The sequence below is a fragment of the Paramisgurnus dabryanus genome, chromosome 5 (assembly GCF_030506205.2).
Source record: "Paramisgurnus dabryanus chromosome 5, PD_genome_1.1, whole genome shotgun sequence".
Classification (NCBI taxonomy): Eukaryota; Metazoa; Chordata; class Actinopteri; order Cypriniformes; family Cobitidae; genus Paramisgurnus; species Paramisgurnus dabryanus.
In genome coordinates, this window is record NC_133341.1 from 12,305,808 (window position 1) to 12,329,169 (window position 23,362).

Here is a 23,362-nt window from a genome sequence, read left to right on the forward strand (position 1 = left end):
CACGGATAAAGGATGCGGTTTGTTAGCCTCAGCAGGACAACGCAGTTCATAACAGCCTTCACACCACAAGCTGTGTGACAAACTGCTAATATGTCACTATGGCAAATGCTCACAGTTGACATTCTGAACTTTCTCGCATTCAGATTCATCCATCCTGTCAAGGCTGTGCCACAGTTTATACAGCACCATTTTTTTTAGTGGATATTTGTTTATTCTCCTTCTTCCTTCCTGTCATGTTTAAATGATCGAATTCACACATGAGTGGCAGCATGATGCTGTAATTTTTTTTAAGTCCCAACTTTCCAAATTAGCTGTTTGTCAAAGGATTTTGGTGCAGGCAAATGTATAGTTGTATTGTTGGTGGGAGGAATATAACACAGTTTCGGTAACATTTTAAAATAAGGTTCATTAGTTAACATTATTTAAATATATTAGTTAACATGAACTAATAATGAACTGCACTTATACAACATTTATTAATCTTTGTTAATGTTAATTTCAACAATTAGTAATACTTAATTAAAATCTTGTTAACGGTATTTAATACACTGTGAACTAACACGAACAAACAATTAAAAGCTTTATTTCTATTAACTAACATTAACAGAGATTAATTAATACTATAACAAATGTATTGCTCATGGTTTGTTCATAGTTAATACATTAACTAATGTTAATTAATGAACCTTATTGTGTTAACACAGTTTCTTCATATATGATGGTGGGCATAGGTTAAGGTGTGTATATATGAAGATTTTTGCAGGCACTTAGAGGGTTTTGCAGCGAAAGAAATTTAAATTTAATAAAGAGTGCCATTTTTGAAAATAAGAAACCTTTTTATTTCTATTAAAGTGAAATTACTGAACCAAAACAAGAGCCTGATAAAAAAAATGCTTATTTATTTACAAGAAAACATGTCAGATGCACTTGGTCTAGGGCTCACTCATCTGAGCTTTTTATTAATTTTAGCAAATATTTTAAATCACAGGCCTACTGTATGCTGCAAAACTGAACTTCCACAATTTCATGTGGCACCACAAGAACACTGCATGGATAAAGAATGAACATTCCTAGATAAAGAATAACAACATTCCTAATTATCATACTGTGTTCTTCTGACTTCATCACTAAATGAAAAAAAGAAAATTGCCTTAATGCATTTATATTTTCCAACCAAAAATTCACACACATCACATCATAACTGTGCCTTCAGATATAAGAAGTTTCACTACTATCAAAGTTTTGTGTCAATTGAGTTGGTATTGGTTTCTTATTCCTCTGCTCAAAATAAAAATTATAGGTTAACATGGGCGTAATTTCCACTGGGGACAGGGGAGACATGTCCCCCCCACTTTTCAAAAACCCGATTGTGCACCCCCTCCCCACTTTCAAAGTCGTTTGTTTAGATTTTTTAACCGCACGTTGTCTTCTCCAAGGAAGAACTGGACAGAGCAAAACAAGGAGAGTCTGCCTGTGTTGAAGGGGCCCCGTAAGGGGGGATGCTTAGGACGATTCTAATGGCCAATAACTTTTGAAGTCCCCAGCCATTGATTGTGCCGCATGCGCAACCGCCTTATCTTGGCCCTCTCTCCCTCGCTGCGCCCCATCTTTAGTTTTTAGCACAGTCGCGGAAGTGAAGTTCAGAATAGTGTATTTACTGCTATTTGCTAGGACATCTGCATATAAATTAATGTAAACTGTCCTTATAAATGCAGTTTACATAATGTGAAGCTTGAGGTATACAAAACAGATTTACGTTCCCTGTTTTGTGTTATGATTTTGATGCGTCAACCGTTATAAGCTGTTTTAATTAACGTAGCCCATATAAGATAATTAACATAAACAAAAAATGATATCATTTACACACCCAAACGCTTTGTAACACAGTATGCCAAGGAAGTATTTTTATGCATCCAAGGAGTTGATTGTGATGAGACAGAAATTCAACAAATGCTAAATTAGTCCAGTAATGTATATTAAAGTTTCTCACATTGCAACAGCTTTAGAAAATCAATGGAAATGTACTAGTCTGCTATAGTTGTCATCTTCATTGTGGAATCTTGTTGATTAAAAACAGTCTGAAGACTCATTTAAGAGTTTAGCTGTTTTCTCAAGTTCACCGTTTCAAAGAATACAATTTGTGAAATTGAATAATGATGATAATAATAATAATACAAGCTTGCTCAAGCATTTCTACCCAGTCTTATTTAATGCAGAAGGTACATTTCTAGAAAAGATGTATTGTTGTTGTTTGCCATTTTTAAATGTTACAATTTTATTGATGTATGTAAGTATACAGTATGTGACTGTGCCTGTGAAAACTAGACTAAAGTCTCAAATCTTATTGTGAGCATCACAGTTTGATTTCAAGCATTAATTTCACTATGATTTCAATCACTGACATGACATTACTCAGTCAATATTAAAGATATCAAGTTTATATTTTCACAGAATGTTCTTTACATTATATTATGTAGAAAACAGTAAACCTTACAAATAAACCTCATACATAGTTTAGTAGTATATTCTTTTTGGCAGAATGTATCATTATAATTAAATTAATTATTTCTGAATTTATAGTTTTTTATATTTATTCTGTATTCTGTATTTCCTGTATTTTGTGTCACCATAGTCCCAAAACGTATGTACTGTAAATGCAGGGTATGGGATATAAGTCGAATACATTTCCCCCATTTTGTGCCCCCCCCCCCACTTCTCAAACCAAAGTTACACCCTTGTAGGTTTAAATAATTTTTTGGGGGAATAAAGGTTTATGATATACAGTATAAATGTTAAGAAAGAATGCCAATTTGCATAGCAGTCAAAAAAACTTCAACACAGTGTTACATTCTTTGTTACATATACTGGCGCACCTGAAATATATATTAAAAACATAACATAAGTGCCTTTCAGATACGGTGTGTTTACTACAATAAGCATATCGTTTATTGAGTAAGAATATAGCGTTCACTTCTCTTCAAAGAGCAGGATAGGGCTTGACAATAGTAAAGCTTTGAGGACACATGGGAGAAGGCGGTAAAAAATGCATTATTCAATTTGCAGCGGAAACACACTGTCATAGTACTGAGTCATATACCAACAAACTTTCAATTGCCGTTTTTATTCCTCAACTATAAAGTCTGGCCCTCAGCAGTAGTTTTTGGGAGTTTGGGTGCTTCACGATGCCATAAAATAACCTTTTCTGAAATGTTTTTTTAAAACACCTTTAACATCTGAAGAACCTTTCTGTTTCACAAAAGGCTTTTAAAGGTTAAAAAATGTTTAAGATTATAAAATGTATAAAGAAATGGTTATTTAAAGAACCTTTGACTAAATGGTTCTTTGAGGAACCAAAAAAGGTTATATTATGGCATGACTGTGAAGACCTTTTAAGCACCTTTATTTTAATTTTACACAAAAAAAATGGGTTAAACAACCTAGCATTTGGGGTGAAATATCCCAACCATTAGATCATGTACGGTTAGTCTTTAAATGCATTCAGCCTGCATTTAAGCTTCATTAACATACTATCGTCTAAAATAAAATAATAATAATTACTTACATTTAAATATTAGTGATTAAAAATCAAAATGAATGATGTGAATTAAATTTCCCTCCCTTGTAGAGCGGGCCAGAAGAGCAGATGACATTTATCATGGCCCTTGAGTTGTTAAAGTAGCCACTTAGTCAGTAGAGTTGCTAAAGTGCTTCAAGTGCATAATAAAGGGCAGAGACAATCATCTACACTTCATAAAAGGAAGACCACATTTACTATTCAAACAAAGTCTATTTGATGCACTTTGCTGGTACGCATCCCATTGAAACTTCAAACTACACAGGTGAGAAATGAGGCCTCTATCACAAACCTTTATCGTCTATAGAAATGTACTTTGTCAGTCCTGCACATCTTGACCCCGATCATAATACTCACAAAATACTTCTCAAAAGATACCACAGAGGACACGTCCCAGGACATTATATGTATCAGGTTTGACAGTTCATGGAGCAGTCATAAAAACTTATGCACTGCACATCTTTCACAGGTCTATTCTGGTCAGGCACTACGCAAACTTTCCATCAGCAGATGTGTCCTCCTTCAGGTGATACATCAGCATCTAAAACAACCCTAGAGGTCTCAATCCATTAAAAACAGCCCAGGGGACTCTGACCTCACCTGCTGGAGAAGCTTCATTTCATGGCCCACCATATGCATTTCAGATTTAGCTAGGCCTCCCCTTGGTTTACTGTGTTGCCTGTCTCTGTTGTTGTCTTTAAGTGGACTCTAGATTCTGTTGCGTCGGTAGGGCCACTTGTCATGATACAGACTGCACCTGTAATGTCCCCCGTGTCCCCCCAAACACATAAATCACTTCAAAGCGGCTCTCCTAACACTCTCATAAACAGAGCCGGCCTCCTCGTGAAGATTTATTTCACCTTCTACAGGCCTCTGCTCAGCAGCCCTATAACAACAAGCAGTTCTTCCAGTACTCTACCTGTGTGCTGATATCTGGCCCAGAGAACAGGGCTCTCAGATCAGTCGTAGGCATAGAGTTTCTTCATCCAAATACGGTTTTTAAATCTGACCATCCACACAGTCATTTCGTAGTGTTCAGATAGTGTGGTGCATATCACAACAGATGTGTTTCTCACAGCTCAAGTGCATGACTGCACATAAACGTTAGATGCATTCATGCATAATATATGTTATATAGCACATATATGTACTACATAAATGTCACCTATAGTTAAGTATACAAAAAAGTATGAGTAATAAAAAGCGTATTCAGGCTCAGCTTCAGACAATTGTGTGCACTTTGTGCAAATGCATCTACTGGATTTTCACCTCAAGAAGTTTGTGGCAAAATCCCTGCTTTTTCTGCGTATTGTAAATAAATTTGTTTTCAATAACAAACTGGGAAAATTGATATGTCGCATGTCACAAGCATAACAGAACTGCCTGCTGTTGAAGCAATTTATTACAGTAAAGAAAACATGAATGCAACACAGTTCTTGGACAATGACTCATTTAAGTGCATTTATTTTTTACATTTCCCTGCATTCATTTACCTCAGCTGTTTGATAACAGACTAATAAAACTACTAGAAAACTGGAAAAGCCATTATATTGTTGGCAGGGAGCTACACTGTGACCAAAATGGTCGCATATGCGACCTTTTGAACTGCCGTTGCGACCCTAATTTTTAATGGGTCGCAAATGTGCTACCTAATGTTTTAGACAATATGCTATGATTTACTATGAGCATTTATTAAAACAGAAATGTGGATCTTAAGAATACGTTTTATAACGTGCTCTGAGCCATCAACACGTTGGCTTCATTTTGCGTGAAAGCACGTCGTGTCTCTCCCTATCAGTGTGCGTTTGCGTGCTCAGCTGTTTCTCAATGAATTGGGTGGGACGCGATGCAAGCGCAGTGTCTTCCTTGTTTCTGAACTTGAGCAGAGGTCTTTCTTCACTGAGGACGCGGGACTCGTATGGTTCCGGGTTTATATTTTAAATGGTCTGTCGGGTCCGGTTAGGTCCTAGTTTAATTACTTTGGGTCCCAAGTCTGATTAATGTTGTGTTTATAACCCGAGTCGATCGAAAACGTCCATGAGCGCTACCGCGCTAAAGCTCGAGTGCAGTTTCAGCGTGCCTCCGGTTTCTATGGCGATGGTTCTTGTTACGACCACGCGCTGCATTTTCTTTCTCACATTTTTTTAATAATCTTATTATTAATAAACCATATATTTTCTAAAACCATATCCATATTAAGTTTGGACAGAGATTGTAGCAAAAAGCAATGCTAATGTCAAGCCAATTGCACTGAACGAGCAAAGCAATGTAAAGTCTGTCACCGGGACAGCAAGTAGACTTTTAAATCTGAAATAATGAGTGGATTAAGCTTTTTAAATCGGCAAGAGAGAAATAGAAAGATAGAGCAGAAGCAGTAAAAGTGCCTTTCTAATAGAAATTATAACCATTATAACATCAGTCACATTTATAATCTATAGACCTGCACTGTCTATTAATATACTATACATAGTATTGTATTATATTGAGTTTGATAAAAGGGGTCTAATTGCTTCATATATCAGTGCAAAAACAGTAAGTCTTTTCGTGGTTCTTTGACAAACAGTGTCAGCTTTGTTAATGGCAAAGAAAGTTTGGGGTGGTTAGATTAATGAAATGTAATGTGAAATTAATATTAATTTTCAATGAATCAAAGTATTGTGTTGTGTCACACATTATTAGTTCTACATCACATGTATAGTAGACCATTATTTGTCAGTGGGTAATAATTGCCCTTTTCACCGGCTACCACCACCAAGTAAATTTCAGATCTGTGGGAAACACTGCAACGTTTAAGAAAACAAGGCGGCATGTGGTTTAAAAGATGGCAAGTAAAATAAAAAGCATATCTGTATGCAATACAGTTTCATTATTGTTCATTATTATCCAGAGCGCCTTAATATAACTTGAAAAAAATATGTGCGACCAAATCATATTTTGCGCCAGTAACTGAAAAAGTTGGTAGCGCAAGTGCCACCAGTGGAAAAGGTTAGTGTAGTTCCCTGGTTGGTCTTTTAAAGAGCACCAATCGTCCGATTCACCATTTTATGGTGAATGCAAAAAGTACAAACCCCAAAGTCAACAATGATGCAAGTTATCATTTCCAACGAAATTCTCTTTTCTTGGACAAAACAAACACACAGATTGTAGGCAACAAATTACATCCTGTGCCGGTTGACATGGACAAGACTCACAGCATGTAAATTAACTCCTATCAGCATTGCATTGTGAGCAAATCTTTTAAACATGGTAAGGAGCGTCACATTTCCGGATGACGTCAGAGGTATTGGGTTTTGTACAAAATCAAAATCATCTGGAGCTACAAATATGTATGGTAATGTATTTATTTTAAAGGGACAATAAGTAGGATTTACCCCAATCTATTGGTGGAATTGTATTTTGAATTCAAACGAACAGTGCTCTCTAGCGCCTCGCCTTACCAAATGCGTGTTGCAACTAGCCGTTATGTAATCACTGATCTCCTTGTCCGTTGCAGCTGGTTCACATGTTCTGAATGAAAACGCGTTGTGGAAATGCGTTGGTAGGCAAGTGCTTTTCGTCTCTCTCTGCTATTATAGTTTATCAATACGGCGAAACGACATGGAAGTCTCCTTGGACTTACCCGTTCAATGTAAGTAAAGAGGAGAAATTCTAAGCTTACAAAGAAAAGTCAGATCATTGGCAGAGGTCATTTGACACCAACAAGGACATATTTATGAATAAAGACATTTGATTAATAAAACACTTAAAACCTTACTTACTGTCCCTTTAAAGGGATAGTTTGGCCAAAAATTATATTAAACCCATGATTTACTCACCCCCAAGCTGTCCGAGTTGCATATGTCCATAGTTTTTCAGACAAACACATTTTCGGATATTTTAGAAAATGTTTTAGATCTTTCAGTTGATTAAATGTAATGTTACGGGGTCCACGACCTTCAAGTCCAAAAATGTGCGTCAATCCTTCACAAATTAAATCCAAACGGCTCCAGGATGATAAACAAAGGTCTTCTGAGGGTAATCCGTGCGGTGTTGTTGTAGAAATATCCATATTTAAAACTTTATTAACGAAAATAAATACCTTCCGGTAGCGCCACCATCTTAGTCGCGTCCGCATTCAGGATGAGAGCTTATGCGGCCTACGGAGGCTACTCTGCTGCTGCTCTGTGCCCCCGCCCTCCGAATTTGTCATACGTCACTAAGAACAGTGCGTACACTATGCTAATACTCTCTCCTGAATACAGGGGAGTCTAAGATGGCGGCGCTACCGGAAGGTATTTATTTTCGTTAATAAAGTTTTAAATATGGATATTTCTACAACAACACCGCGCGGATTACCCTCAGAAGACCTTTGTTTATCATCCTGGAGCCGTTTGGATTTAATTTGCCGAACTATCCCATTAACCATAAACCACACAAACACATTGTATTTAAACAAATACACAAAATAATGTTGTTTTTTAAGCAATGAAATAGGTGCATTTAAAAAAAAGTTATTATCATTTGTTAGGCTATTATTGTATTAGCTTGTCATCATTAATTGCATGGGACTTTAAACAATGTTTCTTTAGTTATGGCTTAATGGCATTGGTTTGATGTAAAAAAAAATTATAAATATTTAGCTTTAAAAAAATTATGTGTTTTGCATTTGGCTGCTGTTCAATGAAAATCTATATTTGCATTTATTTAAATGGTTAGGAAAATATTTTGAGGAATGTTTGTAACTAAACCAATCAGAGGCCCCACTAACTTCCATAGTAGGAAAAAGAATATCATGGAAGTGAATGGGGCTCATGATCAGCTTGGTGAACTATCCCATATAACCATCTTACAGTATATTATATGGGTGGAGGCTGGTGGGATATGGGGTGGACGTTATGGGAAAAATATCTAATCACGTTTGTTTTAGGGAAAATCACGATTTCACGATTTTATCACAGTTTTTCCATGTTGTTTACTGACAGTATGCGTACAACAACATATGCGCGAAGAAATACTAAGACACGACACTCCACTACAAAAATTACACAAAGGAAATAGAAAGCATTTATTATTGTTTTCTCTTCTTTAATTTTCACTTGTTCCAAGAACAGAAAGCTGTGGAGCATTTTCGTCACCATAATGTTTGATTCCTGTTCTTTGTTTCCAATGGTGGATCGGCTACTTTTCTTTTTTTATCCTAAATTTTTTAATGTACTTTAAATGTTGCAAATCAGTGCTGCCCTCACGGCCTGGTAGAGTAATAATTTGAATAAGAAATCATTTCTATTGCATATGTGTCGAACACGGCCATCCTTGCGTATCCACGGTGAGTATATTTTGAGGAAGTGTGCACTCGCGAACCAAACGCAGAGAAAATGTATTCCCGACCCTTCCCCTTCATGTAGTGCTTGACTCAGTTTGTTGTGTACTTGATGTAGGCATGATACAACAATATTTTGGGAAAAGTGGATCGTGGAGACATAGAGAATTCTCTACCTTTGGTCCTGACTATAACTATACAAAAATAGCGTTGAGAACAAAACAAATCCTGTTTTCATATTTTATAAATGCTACAATAAATTGCACACGAGTGTCTAGTTGGCTAATTCGTATGAATTCATATGAAGTACTTATACAAAAACTTAAGATTCTCATGATAAAAACAATAACTAAAAACTACCCCAGCATCACATGGGTCAATGCAAATAGTACAAAAATCTACGAATGTGGTCGTATGAATTAATACGAATTAGCCAACTTGTAAAATATGTACGCATTCTCGTGAGATAGCGTTGGTCTATTATTATTTACCAGCTTTCCCTGTTTACAAGACCTGCCTAGCAAACACTTCCTAAACTTGACTGACCAGTTATGTCTTACTCTTTAAACCAACCGTGCGGCTGTGGCTTTACTGGGAATAGGAGACACTGAGGTAAGTGTCCATTCTTAGAGTTCAGGTGGCTAAACTAAGCGATCTGTCCTAGAGACCACTGGATTAGCCTGGCAACAGTCTTCAATGCATGGAGAAAAGATGATGATTCTGATCTGTTCTCCTTACCTCCAAGCTCCTTCACGTTCAGTATAGCGTTTTCGAATCCCACTGCCTTGATGCTGAAACCTGTGTAGGAAAACACATCCATTTAAAAATTGCACAGACTTTGTGGTAAAGGACAGCAAAATAATACAAGAATTAACTGAAAGATAATGTATAAGAAGCATTTTGGTACAGTACAGTACTCCCTATATAGTCTACGCTTCTTAAGTGCTATTTATTTAGAACCTTATTATATGTCCTGTACCATTTATACAACAGCCCGACAACAGACCCATATCATCTTAAATATTTTTATTTTTAAGAGTAGAGACAAGGAGGGTGAACTTTTGAAACGGATAAATGCAACTCAAGCCATGTGAGGCTTAACCTATTTTGCTTTAAAAGCTTATGTTTCTAGGTCTGTTGGTGTTAACCAGTTCCTCTGACAACTTAATCTTACCATATTTCCACAAGGAGTGCCAAATAAGTCTTTGCTATAGTAAACACGTCTATTTTCACAGTTACTGCCCCGCTATGGCATAAGACAGGTGTTCACTCCATAGACGAGTCACTAAACTCTGAGTAGCACACTGTGTGCATCACACTCAGATTATTTAGAAACCTGCGTCACACGCAACTGCGTCTTCTCTCGTGAAAAGAACCACTTGTGTTGTTTGCAGAAAAAAGGAAGTGATGTCATCCATCTGAAGGAAGCAAGGGCTTATGGGACTGTGATTCATAAAAACACCAACCTGTCGCCAAGGGCTCTAATGAAATCAACACTCTTGTCATGAGGAAGAAAGTCTACGGGACAAAATCCAGATGTTCTGAAACACTTATACATAAGATGTTATGCAAGTTTAGACCTCTCTCTCTCTGTGGTAAAGCTGTGTAGCGTTCAAAGGACGGCTCTGAGGTAACAGGCCAGAGAGATGCAGCAATAACAATAAACAGCTTTATTGATACAAAAGGCCATGGAGCACATGGCGACAGAGATTTTGCAGACATTCTAGCGTGCTGGGAAAGTGTAACACATGTGATGTATTTACTAAGAAAACTTGGACAATAACAATGAGAACGTAGTGTCAAGTCATTTTATTGGGATGATTTGTAGCATTGCTTGAGCAACAGAAGCTGTGGTCTGTAGCTGTTTGCAGGTTGTACCATTAAGTTTTAATGACTAGGTGGAGTTCAGGCTAGACTGTCAGCCATTTAGGAAATGGGTGTTTTTTTAACTAAAGGCACTTTTATGTCACAAGAGTTGAAAGTTCAAATAATAAAATTGTATTTTTTTAGGGCTGTCAAAAGATTAATCACGATTAATCGCATACAAAATAAAAGTTTGTGTTTGCATAACATAAACTCACTTAAAGGATTATTAGGAACACCATACTAATACTGGGTTTGAGCCCTTTTCGCCTTCAGAACTGCCTTAATTCTGCATGGCATTGATTCAACAAGGTATTGATATGATAGGATAGCATCTTGCAGTTGATGGAGATTTGTGGGATGCACATCCAGGGTACGAAGCTCCCATTCCACCACATCCCAAAGATGCTCTATTGGGTTGAGATCTGGTGTCCGTGGGGGCCATTTTAGTACAGTGAACTCATTAACATGTCCAAGAAACCAATTTGAAATGATTCAAGCTTTGTAACATGGTGCATTATCCTGCTGGAAGTAGCCATCAGAGGATGGGTACATGGTGGTCATAAAGGGATGGACATGGTCAGAAACAATGCTCAGGTAGACTGTGGCATTTAAACGATGCCCACTTGGCACTAAGGGGCCTAAAGTGTGCCAAGAAAACATCCCCCACACCATTACACAACCACCACAAGGCATGACAGATTCATGTTCTTATTCTGTTTACACCAAATTCTGACTCTACCATCTGAATGTCTCAACAGAAATCAAGACTGATCAGACCAGGCAACATTTTTCCAGTCTTCAACTGACCATCTGATGTTGTAGCCCATCCGCCTCAAGGTTCTGCGTGTTGTGGCTTCACAAATGGTTTGCTGCATACCTCAGTTGAAACAAGTGATTATTTCAGTCAAAGTTGCTCTTCTATCAGCTTGAATCAGTCGGCCCATTCTCCTCTGACCTCTAGCATCAACAAGGCATTTTCGCCCACAGGATTGCCGCATACTGGATGTTTTTCCCTTTTCACACCATTCTTTGTAAACCCTAGAAATGGTTTTACGTGAAAATCCCAGTAACTGAGCAGGTGATGTGAAATACTCAGACTGGCCCATCTGGCACCAATAACCATGCCACGCTCAAAATTGCTTAAATCACCTTTCTTTCCCATTCTTACATTCAGTTTGGAGTTCAGGAGGTTGTCTTGACCAGGACCACACCCCTAAATGCATTGAAGCAACTGCCATGTGATTGGTTGATTAGATAATTGCATTAATGAGAAATTAAACAGGTGTTCATAATAATCCTTTAGGTGGGTGTATGTCAGTGCAGGTTGTTTTTAGTTTAAACAGCTCTTATATTTATTTTAGTCTAGGACTAGTCTAATCCCTGTCTAGGAAACCGCCCCTATATGTAGTAACCATATATTATAAGATATTTTAAGCCGCTAATACAGTCCTACCCAAAACAATTTGTTAAAATCATGTACTGTTAGAATGATTAAATGGTTAAATGATTAACCTAATTAAGGTTTTAAGGTGTAGTCTTGTTTAATATTATGTAATTCTCTGAAAGTCATAAACATTTCATTAGGTAAATGAGTAAACTGTCTTAAATAAGTCAGAAAATACACTTAAAAAACATGTCATTAAATATGAGTAAGAAACGCCAATGCATACAATTTTAATATTTATGAATAGGAATCCATACAAATCTGTACATCTGTAAAGCTGTTAATAAGTAAATAATTACCTTATTAGTCCTGTCAACACATCAATATTAAACGTGTTAGGTTGTATAAAAAAGCGTAATGTACAACCACACTTTACATAAAAATACACATTCTCATGAGATCACGTTGGAAGGTGACATGGAAATTTTTTTACCATGCCTTCACTCATCACAAATTCAACACAAAAATATAAATTATTATATACTTTTATGACAATCTATACATAAAGTGGAATAATCAGAAACTATTTCAATATGGTAACACTTTAAACGTATTGCTTATTAGTTTGCATATCACTAGCATATTGGATGTTTATTATAAATTGTTTTCTAGAAGTTAGAGAAAGACCAAAATTGCAATTAGTTTAAAAAACTTTTTCTCATAATTGGATTTAAAATACTGCAGAAAACAGCAGCAGAGAAATGTCCTATTACCTGCGGTTGGTACAGCGCCATCACTGATCTCATTACATAAGCGAGATAGCAGACTGGTCTTGCCTGCACCACTCAGTCCGATGCACACTACATCATATTCCGGTCTGGGTGGAGAAGGTTCCTTACAGCACATCTTCTGGAGACACTAATAACAGTAAAACATAAAAAAAAAAGAGAGAAACACGTTAGTGTTTATAAGGGTCACGATTTTTCACTGATCATAAAATATACAATGTAAGCAAATGTTTGTCAGGCAAGAAAGAAAATAAACTGTGTCTCTCATGAACTGTCAAATGCTAATGAAGTAATAGAGAAAGACTTGATTTGTTGATGCGGTGATTTGAAAGCGACACATCTGGAGGATACTTCCTGAATACAAAACAAAATGACGTCATTGTCAAAAGTGGACATCACTGCAGAGCTGTTGCTTTCCCTGTCGTGAGCAACAGTGATTACTGATGTTCCCGCAGCAGTGTAGCTGTGGTGTCCTTTTGATATCAGTGCAGGCTGTACTGTAAAATCTGCTTGCCCTAACATGCAAAAAAGGACTGTTACCAGACAGAGTCTAACGCGGTCTTCTGTGTCTGTTTAAGGGGGAGGATGTGGAGAGACAGAGAGAGAGAGAGAGAGAGGCAGGCAGAATTCTGTGAGCTTGCGTCCTCATGATAGCAGACAGACCTGTCACTTTATGAATCACTGACTTTGACTTGAGGCCTGCTGGGAGACATTAGGAGACAAATGCAGTGTGAACCGTAAATGGTGCGGTTAAAGCTGGTGTGGAGAGATCAGTATACAGAACTTAAAAGAGATGTCTTTTATTAGCATGGGAGAACTAGTCTGGGCCGGTCCGACCTCTGGATTGTTTCATTTTACATGAAAATAGCATCATCAGCTTGAACTGTATTGAATGAGACACTACAGTTTGTAGTCTCTTGAATAAGAGTTGCTATATTTCTAAGCAAACAAATCCTATATGTAAATAGAGGTGTGAGATTTCTTGATTTCCTGTTGCTTAACTGGTAGAGCACGGTGCTAAACAAATGCAAGGTCATGGGTTTGATACAGTGCATGCATATATAATGTAAAGGCTGAATCTACAGTAGGTTTTTTGGATAAACTGTTTTTTCAGATGCATAAATTTGACCCTGTCTCATAAAGTCTCAATCTAATAATGAGATCTGTTTGACTTCAATCACTGATTTGATTTTAATCTTAGACATTAGATCAGTGTTTAGATCAGACTACATCAGTTTTCCCAATCCTGGTTCTCGTATGCCCCCTCGCAGAATGTGTAAGATGTCCCCTAATTTGAAAAACCTGAATCAACTCATCACCATGGCGTGTCCGGAAGCTCCTGAGGCAATGACTTCGGCGGCATAAAGGCAGCTCCGGGAAACGCTTTCGGACAGCCTTCATAGGCGGCGTAATGGAATTCATTTTAAAATATAAATATAGAGCTTCTTTGTGATAATTAATCCAATATTTGAAGACTACAATACTAATTTCTCACTAAAAATGCAATCAAAAGGTGTAAAAAGTGAAAATAAAACCAAATTAAATGAACTTTCCCCACCATTGACCTGTTAACTCGTCAATTAAGAGAAAACGCTTCCCTGCAAATGACGAGATTTTCCGGCAATCTGTATTTCCACTATTATTTACCAGGTGGCGCTCTTACCCAACTTATAAAACCCGGAAGTATTCCCTTAGGGGAAACAGTTCAATCTCTGTGTATGTTTTTATCAAAGCTCTGAATCGGATCTTTATCAAAAGTCCTTCAAAACAATTGAATTATCTCAGCTTTTTGCTCAAAATCTGATATTTTTGAAGAAACCTACCCATATTTGAGAAGTGAAAAAAGAGAACAAATGAAGGTAGGTTGAAATGTTTTTTGTTTGTTTTTGAAAGCAGAGGGTTCCTTCATTTGATACATCATATGTTTATATATTTAAAGAAGAACAATTACTGAAAGGAATTAAACTTTTGTGAAAATCATAATAAAGGCTGCCGCTGGCTGGCAACTTAAAAAAAAAGCTGTCAGGGAAAGAGTTAAGTTTAATGCCGCCATTTTATTTTTTCGAACTCAATCAGGCTCGACCAATCACATTCCCCGTTCACGCCCATGCATAGAACTGTGGGACAAGCATAGACCGTTAACAAAGATGGAAGTAGTGTCCGTGATGTCAACTAGGTTTCTGAGGATCATTTTTGAAGCGTAAAGTAGGCGGTGCCTATCGTCGCCATCTTGGTTGAGCGTCACCGTGCATCAATCGTGGATATCTCAAAAAAGCTAAAAAGGCAGGAGTTCAGGTGGCTGGTTGCTGAAACCACGCCTGCCTAGCTCGATTCTAGTGACAGCAGTGACTGTTCAACCATCACTCAAGTGGCCACGCCCTTAATTATGCAGAACTTTAAGGCTTAATATAATTTGAACAGGTAAGTTACAAAAACATTGTAATGAAGTGCAAAATTAGCTATACAGACCAAAAACTATTTTTGTACCAGGCTGTAAATGTGTTTTTTTCTACTGTAAAGATGGCCATTTTAACATGGAGGTCTACGGGAATTGACTCCCTTTTGGAGCCAGCCTCTAGCGGCCAGTCGATGAATTGCAGTTTAAATCACTTTCATATTGGTTTCATCAGAAGGTTGCCCCTCAGGGACAAGATGATGAAGGTATCTCAGGAGTCAGGAAGTAAAGCAAACATTGCAGTCGGACATGCCTTGATGCCTTTCTGCCTTGGAATGCTGCCTCCGAAGGCAGCTGCCGCTCAAAACTAATAACACACACCGTAACCCGGATGCCAAAATTTGGACAGGTAGCGTATATTACACAAAAATGAAATATACATATGTCTTATAATAACATATTTGACATTATATTTTCAAATGATTAAACAAAAAAGCATGTCTCCGCTTCGCGTCTTGTCCTGATTACACTGTCAAGGCTTATTTCTATAACCGGCTGCCTAAAGACGCATGTGCATTGTCTGATAACACGACTGGACAGATCTTAACTTCCGGTCTCTATTTGTTTAATCATCTGGCTTTCTGAACTCTGAAACAAATACCTTGTTGAAAATAACAAATGTGTTGGTTTCCCAAAGATGAGGGGAGACGACGATCATGGATCAATGCTGTGTGAAGGGAGGTTCGGCAGCCGATCTGTAGTTAAGGGGCTGTTTACACTTGGTATAAAGATGTGTTTTCATCGACCGGATCACAAGTGAATGAGAGAGACACATTACGTTAACACCTGGTATGTAAATCCATCTCTTTTGTCCACTTTCGACCGCTTCTGTCCTGAATACTGTGCACAACTTTCACACGCTTTCAAAATGAAACTGCGGAGGCTCCGCTTTAGTTTTATCAATGAAAGGCTAAAAATAGCGCTGTTCACCGTATCTTCACGCAAGAAGTCAGCAAAGACGTAAAACTTGTGTTTAGTACCTCAGATTAGATAAATGGGCGGAGAGAAGGCGGTCGCGTGTGGCTGTTCGAACACATTCAACCACATGTGCGTTTACACTACAAAAGCAATCCGGACGAAAGGGGTTTCGACTACCTCTGAATGTGGTTGAAAGTGGTCGAAAGTGGATGAGCTTAAAACGTTTTGAAGACCGTTTACACCTGGCATTAACGTCGACCACTTGTGATCCGATCGATGAAAATGCATATTAATGCCAAGTGTAAACAGCCTCTAAGATTGCATACATTATATAGTACACATATTACACAGTAACGTTAGCTCAGTGTAGTTTTTGATACGCTTTAGCTATGATTTGAACTAAGGCAATCTACTTCTTGTTTATTTTGCTTGTTACCAGAAAGAAATTACTCTAAAAGGACTCTAAAAGACGTTGTTATTGAGTCTTTGTGGAAGTTACCGGAAGTTATGTTTGTTCCACGAAAGCAATTTGTTTATGTTGTTACTGCTGAAAGCGTTTATACATTATTTCTTACATGAGACTGATGAGTTGAATCAGGTGTTTCAATTAAAAAGATATCTAAAAACATTCTGGGAGGGGGTAAGCGAAGAGCAGGATTGGGAAACACTGGTATAATGAGTCTTTGGGTCAAAACCTGTATAGTTAGAGTTCTAAAGGCCTGTCTTCTATCATTGAAACACGTTATGTAAGCGAGTGAGTTATATAATTCCTTCTGAATCCTGATTAAAGGTATGCAGGTAAACATGTCATTGGTTCTGGTACTCTTCCATTACAAAAAGCCTAAATGGCTTTCACAGGCTTTCCCTGCCACAGAGGAGCAGTCGTCGTAAGTCGGCCAGGACAGCAACACGTGCTTCTGCTTTGTCACACAGCAACCTGAACATCTGCTTCTATAAGAGGCTGAAGATGCCACTGGTGAATTTACCCTATTCACCCCTAACTTCACTTACAGTGCTTAGATGATAAATATACATCAGTTGCTAAATGAAAGTCCTGGAGCTTTGACCCCGTGGCCCATCAGGGTTCCCACAGGAACACACGGCCACACACTACAGCGGTGCAGGAGAACAAAGTAAAGGACTTCCCAGGTGTCCAAGTACTCACGCTTTAAACAACTGTTGTTTGTAAGTTTTTGATTTCTACGCCAAAAACCAAGATCCAATCCAGAGAAATCTGTACCACTGCCAAGAAAGACTTCATAAGTCGACAAACTCTAACTATTGATTGATTCTGCTGGCTTTCATTACAATATATTAATCGTTGTCTTCTACAGAAGCCCCGAGACATTACCTCACTGATTCTGGAGAAGTTGTAAAAGCTGATTTACAGCTTTTTATGTAAATGAATATTTAAGGCCATAAATAATCCAGAGTGATAAGGGCTGTGACACGGGAGCATTGCATTTTTTAAGATGAAATGTTTTACTAAAAGGTGCATGATGAAATCTCTCTAGCCCCGCTCATAGCAGCCGGCCGTCTATTTAAAGAAGATGTCAAGACATCAAATGGCTGATGTAATTAAAAGGCCTGGCTGGGATCCAATCCCTGGCACCAAAACAAAGATGCAACAACACTGCAGACAGGAGAACACAGCTGGGCCAAATCCACTCAGCATTGCCTCAATATTGAATCTTCAGGCTACAGCAAAAACAGCTCCCCGTCGGCCAACTTCTGAATGGACCCTTGGCTGGCGGAAAGGTGCCCTGTCTGCCCCGTGCAATAAAGAAAACCAGCCGTCATGTGGAAAGTAATGTAGACTGGACCCGACAGCAGCGTCAACAGTGAACGCTCGGCAGGGTTATTGGCATGACTTGCTTAAATCCTTACAGTCTAAAAAACATACACATTACAGAGGGACACCACAGGTGGGGGAGGCCGTCTGTCCACCCGGACATGCGATGGCCAGCCGATTGCTCACTTGTCTGCTCTATTTTAAATAACAGCTTTGTATTTTTAGAGCCAATAAACGAGGGGGCGCGGGAGAGGGAAGCACCTCGCAGACAGACAGGGCTCACATTTCACTCGTTTGCCCTCTGAGAGTGTGGAAACAGAGCAGACGTCTGCGATTGGAGCATCAAGCGGTGATGCCACCCTGTGTTCTCCACTCGCGCCCAAAACAGCACCGCTTCTATATAGGCTCCAATCGGCACAGCTTTGACATCGACACCGTTTGGCACCTAAAGTATTTCTCTTGCCTGTACATTCCTGAACCCCAGTTCAAGTAACAACATCCATGCATTACTCTCAGTTAAAGGAAAGATAAATGGCATCGCTCTCTGTAAAATCTCAGTTGTTTTTCTTTGACGGCAGTGAGGTTAAATGCAAATGCAGACTATTGCTTAAATCAGATGTTTCTCCTAAAAAAGAAAAAGTAATTTCTCATCTAGTGTTTCAGAAAAGATTTCACAAACTGTGCTCGGATTTGCCAAGATACCAAAGTCTGCCATCAAAGTCAGGGACATAACATTTCATATGCAATTTTCCAAGATTAAATTTGCTATTTTAAAGCTCCACATTTTATCTGTATGACACATTTGTGTCCAATTTGTTGTTGATTAAGCAAATCGATTTGATATTCGAAATAGAGACATAACTGAGAATAGGGCTGCACAATTTTAAAGAAAAATGTGAGATGCAATATTTGGCTTAATGATGCGATGCGATACTATAGTATGATATTATGCTAAAGGTTGTTTAAAATTGTATTTAAATAATAATAAAATATATTTTAAAAATGAAATTTATATAGACGGTTTCAGCAGGAACAACATAAACAAGCGGCTTCGTGGTCATCACGTAACTTTCGGCAAACTGCGCAAAGAATAAATAACAACAAAAAAGTCATTTTAAAGTAGTTTATTTATATAACAAGCAAAATAAACAACACATAGATTACATAGGAACCCAAAACATTTGTTATTTTCGACTAGGTATTTGTTTAAGAGTTCCAGCACCATTAAACAAACAGAAACCGGAAGTAAAGTTTGGACCAGACGCTTATCGCGTCACCGCACGTGCGCCCGATGAAAAACAAATCTGGGTGAAAAAACAATATCATTGGCTCTCCAGTTTCTCTGTTATTTGGATAGACCTAAAACTTTAACTTCGAAGCATTAAAATCATTAATTTATTGTAAACCATTGTGATATTCACATTTCATTTATTTAAATATATTTTGCTGCCGTATTTAAAAACATATACTGAGCAAGAGCTATATGACTAATGGTGTTTAATGTAAAAGGTGGCCCACAGTGCTAAATTTCTCCTACAGCAAATCTAATGTGGATCTCAACTTCAAACCCACATGCATCAGGTTCATCAGGTTCAGTCATTTGCAGGGTGTGTTTCTGAAACTAAAGACATGAATGTCGATCTTCCATGCATTGAGGTGCAAACCCCCTTTTGGCTGATCAGTATGTTAAGCCTTGCTATCAATGTAGGGTGTGAAAGTAACCTGCCCTAGGTTTCATAACAGATTGGAATATCATTATCGGAAAATTGTTTCAGCAATGACCAACAAACATAAAAATGCCTTTCAGTAATCAATCAAAGCGGAGAGCCAAACAGCCTTAGGTCATGCCAAAACAAGTCCGTAATGAAGCGCATCTGATAAAAATAGCACTGCGGAGTGGAAAATATTGTAGTAAAATTAGAGCGGGTCCAGACTCACTTCAGAACATCATACTGAAGTGACAATGTTATCCACATGTTGCCGTTCTGAGTTAAATGCAATAAAACAGCACGATGCACTAAATGCAATGTAGCAGAGACTTTTTCATAAGAAAGTAAACTGGTATGATTAATAACAATAGTTTAAAAACGTGTGCTGTTTGGAGTAAAACAAATGAAATGAAATAAAATAAATTTAAATGAATAACTAGAGAACATTAGATGCTCTTTCATTTGTAAGTCACATTAAATAAAAGAGTCTGCTAAATGAATAAATGTATCAACATGACACTTCAATGTTAAGCATATTTAGGAACTATCAACAAACTCTGAGGATTTAACCATTGCACCTAACCTACAAGTATTAGGTTTTATTGCGGTAATGACAACAATGACGCCTTTTCAGGCCGTTTCGGGGTCACTTAGGTTTGTTTTTATTGTGTCCGAAGCAGACTACAGTAAGGGCCAATGAGAACGCGAGAGGGGGAGGGGAGTCTGAGCGCGACACCAGACGCACAGACAGCTATAAGGACTCAGGCAGACCGCTCTGAGCTTGGCATTCCCAAACAAACCTCACTATCCTTCCAGCCGGCGACCCTTCCCTGCCCAGACGCCCGCTAGCAACACTTGTCTGCAGGGCTCAGAGGTGACCTTTGAATTGACAGCGCTTTATATGGACGTCCAGATGGAGCACCGGCGGCTCTCACTGATACGTGTGTAACACACACCAGTCATAACACAACTCTCAGACTACTCATAGTGAGAGTATGCGGCCGTCTGGGGTGGTGGGGGTTACCTTCATTCATCTTTTCTCTCTTCATGTTGATGTTTGCGGCTTAAAGGGGTTTGACAGGAATGGGCGATGGGGGGTGGCAGTTAGATGGACCACAGTGGAGCGGAGATTGTGCCAGTGTAGTGGCATGCCACATTTTGGGGGGAGGAGGAGGTGGTAAATGCCAGCAAGACTGTTGTGTCCACACCATACCTTGCTGTCGCCATACCAACCGCAGGCTGGCTGCTACCCTGCATGTCGGATAAACTCGGAGGGAAACTACTATAAATAAAGTATTATTCGGAATGCAAGCAAATGTAATTTTACACACCCTACAGATTTATGTGCATTGAGCGACAAAAAGTTTGGAAACACCACGCAGTATTTTCAGAGAGTTAGCGCCTCAAACCCTATAGCGTAAAAGTTCAACACTTTGTTTGAGAAATCATGCAGATATTTATTCCACCACCACATATTTTTTTTGGGGGGGGGGGGTATTATCCGATGTAGAAGCGGTTTTAAAAGATTCACAGTGTTGGTTGCATTGTAATGTGCAACAGCCTGGTAAGTCATACCTGCATAGTAAAGGTCCACACTTTATAAGCCATTACACTCCACTGATGCACACTGTTGTTCACTATGTAGGGCTACAACTCCCCCTAGCTATCAATGTGTGTACTTAACTCAAACCAGCACTGTTGCTTCACTACTTATATACTGTATATGTATGACGAACACATTGTTTATCATGCCTTAATGTTAACCTAATATTTGGACATATACATTAGTGTACTTTATATGAATAAATAATATGTTTTCCTGCTTTGACCGTACAGCAACAAAGTAGACAAACGTATTTGTCACAGTGTTTTGAAACATAATGTCCCTGCACAAACCCATAATTAAATGAAAGGACATGAGGTTGATTGACGCAAGGGTACAGAGTAAATCAGCATGTGCATTTCCAATTCTTCCTCACGAAAAAGCATCTGCCTTAAGCAAACAAACAAAAAACAGACGTGTCCCCAGTTCAGAGGTCTGGTGGGTTGGCCCGGACCCGAGTAATTGAAAACAACCTGATTACCTGATGGAGAACAGACAAAAAAGCTTGAAAATGGGAAAAAAATATATACTCAAGTATTTAATTGTAACGGTGTCCTCTAATGTACTTCTGGTCAGCCACAGTAACCTACATACATGGGCGCCTCCCTCAAAGCCTCAACGTAGCCCCCGTGCCCCTTTATCCAAACCAGGAGCAACACTCAGACAATGGAGCGGTAGTCTGTACTGTCATTGCCCACGACAGGCACCCCCCACCCAAGCTGCTTCCCCCCACGCACCACAAACACTTCAACCTCATCATAGGGGATTATCAAACCCTGTGTAGCTATTGTTCTGACCTACCTTGGGTGGCTCAGCTTCACCAGAAAGCGCTCTTCTACTAGGCCATTTCTTTGGGCTGTAGCCCCCTACGTCTATGTAGAAGGGCAATGTGTGGGGAGGTGACAGAGCCCCAGAAAAGGGGGAATACGGGGGGTGCGCAGCTGTAAATCTTGATGTCACCAGCGAGAAGGCTGTTGCGGACCATTACCATAAATCTGACAAACGCTAATTTGATGGGAGGCTGTATCTGTCTGGGCTCAGGCTGGTCTAGACGGCCTATTGAGAGATCCAATGGCAGAGGGAACGTTTTGTTCCCCACCAGGACCATCTGGATATAGCAATAAGCGGCACAGTTCACACACTGATCAAAGTGAGCCTTTTCTATTGCAACTGAGCACATTCTCCGCCTCATTTTTCATGGCACATGTACGCTTGAACCGAAGACAAAGTTTCGAGGATAGATAACATACCAGCACCGGAAAGAATCGGATGCTGCCATGTCAGGTCTTACACAAACTGTTGAGAAAACAGGCTGGAGTTTAGTGGTTTTAAAAGTTCAATGATGCTGGCAGCAACGCCGATTTCAACATCACCTTTTCATAACTTTAATACCATCTTCTATCTCATCCAGTCTCTCACAATCTCTTTATAAATCTCTCACAGCCTGCCTAAACATCAGGATTACTGTATATTATAAACAAACCAGTAGACTTAAAGTGTCATTAGGGTCAAACATTTTTTATAGTTAGATGGTGAGATGATAAAACTGTATAGACCACTGTAAATACGGCAGATAAAATGACTAATGAGTGCCACTTCTAACATCCATAACCGAAAAAAACATGTACATCCTGATTACTGTTTTCATGTTCGTTTTCTGCACAACCCGCAGCATTCATTCACAGTTGGGTCTTTCCCATAACGATGGGAGAGATGAGAGCAATGCAAGCACAATGGGAGGGTTGAGCATTTAGGAAGCATTTGGGTATATACATTTCCTAATTGGAGAGGGTGATTGGTTTGGCTGTATTAGCATAAGGCGGCAAAAACTTTGGTTTCCACCATACAATGTACGCTAAAAGATGCTTTCCGCACTGATCTAGAGGATCAAAGCCAAAGGGCCCCCTTTTCAATGTGCTGCAACTAATGTGTAAGGGCCAAGGGGGTTGTGGGGGACCCCAAAACAGGGGTGTG

At 38.8% G+C, this 23,362-nt stretch overlaps 1 protein-coding gene across 1 annotated transcript in view; it reads right to left on the minus strand.

The window, feature by feature from the left end:
* The window catches only part of arl15a (ADP-ribosylation factor-like 15a), a 130,656-nt gene that overhangs the window by 88,545 nt on the left and 18,749 nt on the right, over positions 1 to 23,362 (minus strand). Inside the window, exons 2-3 of the mRNA XM_065267151.2 lie at positions 12,897 to 13,041; positions 9,612 to 9,671 (exon numbers count right to left, since the gene is read on the minus strand). Coding sequence (XP_065123223.2) covers positions 9,612 to 9,671; positions 12,897 to 13,041 — 205 coding nt within the window. The remainder of the gene's footprint in view (positions 1 to 9,611; positions 9,672 to 12,896; positions 13,042 to 23,362) is intronic.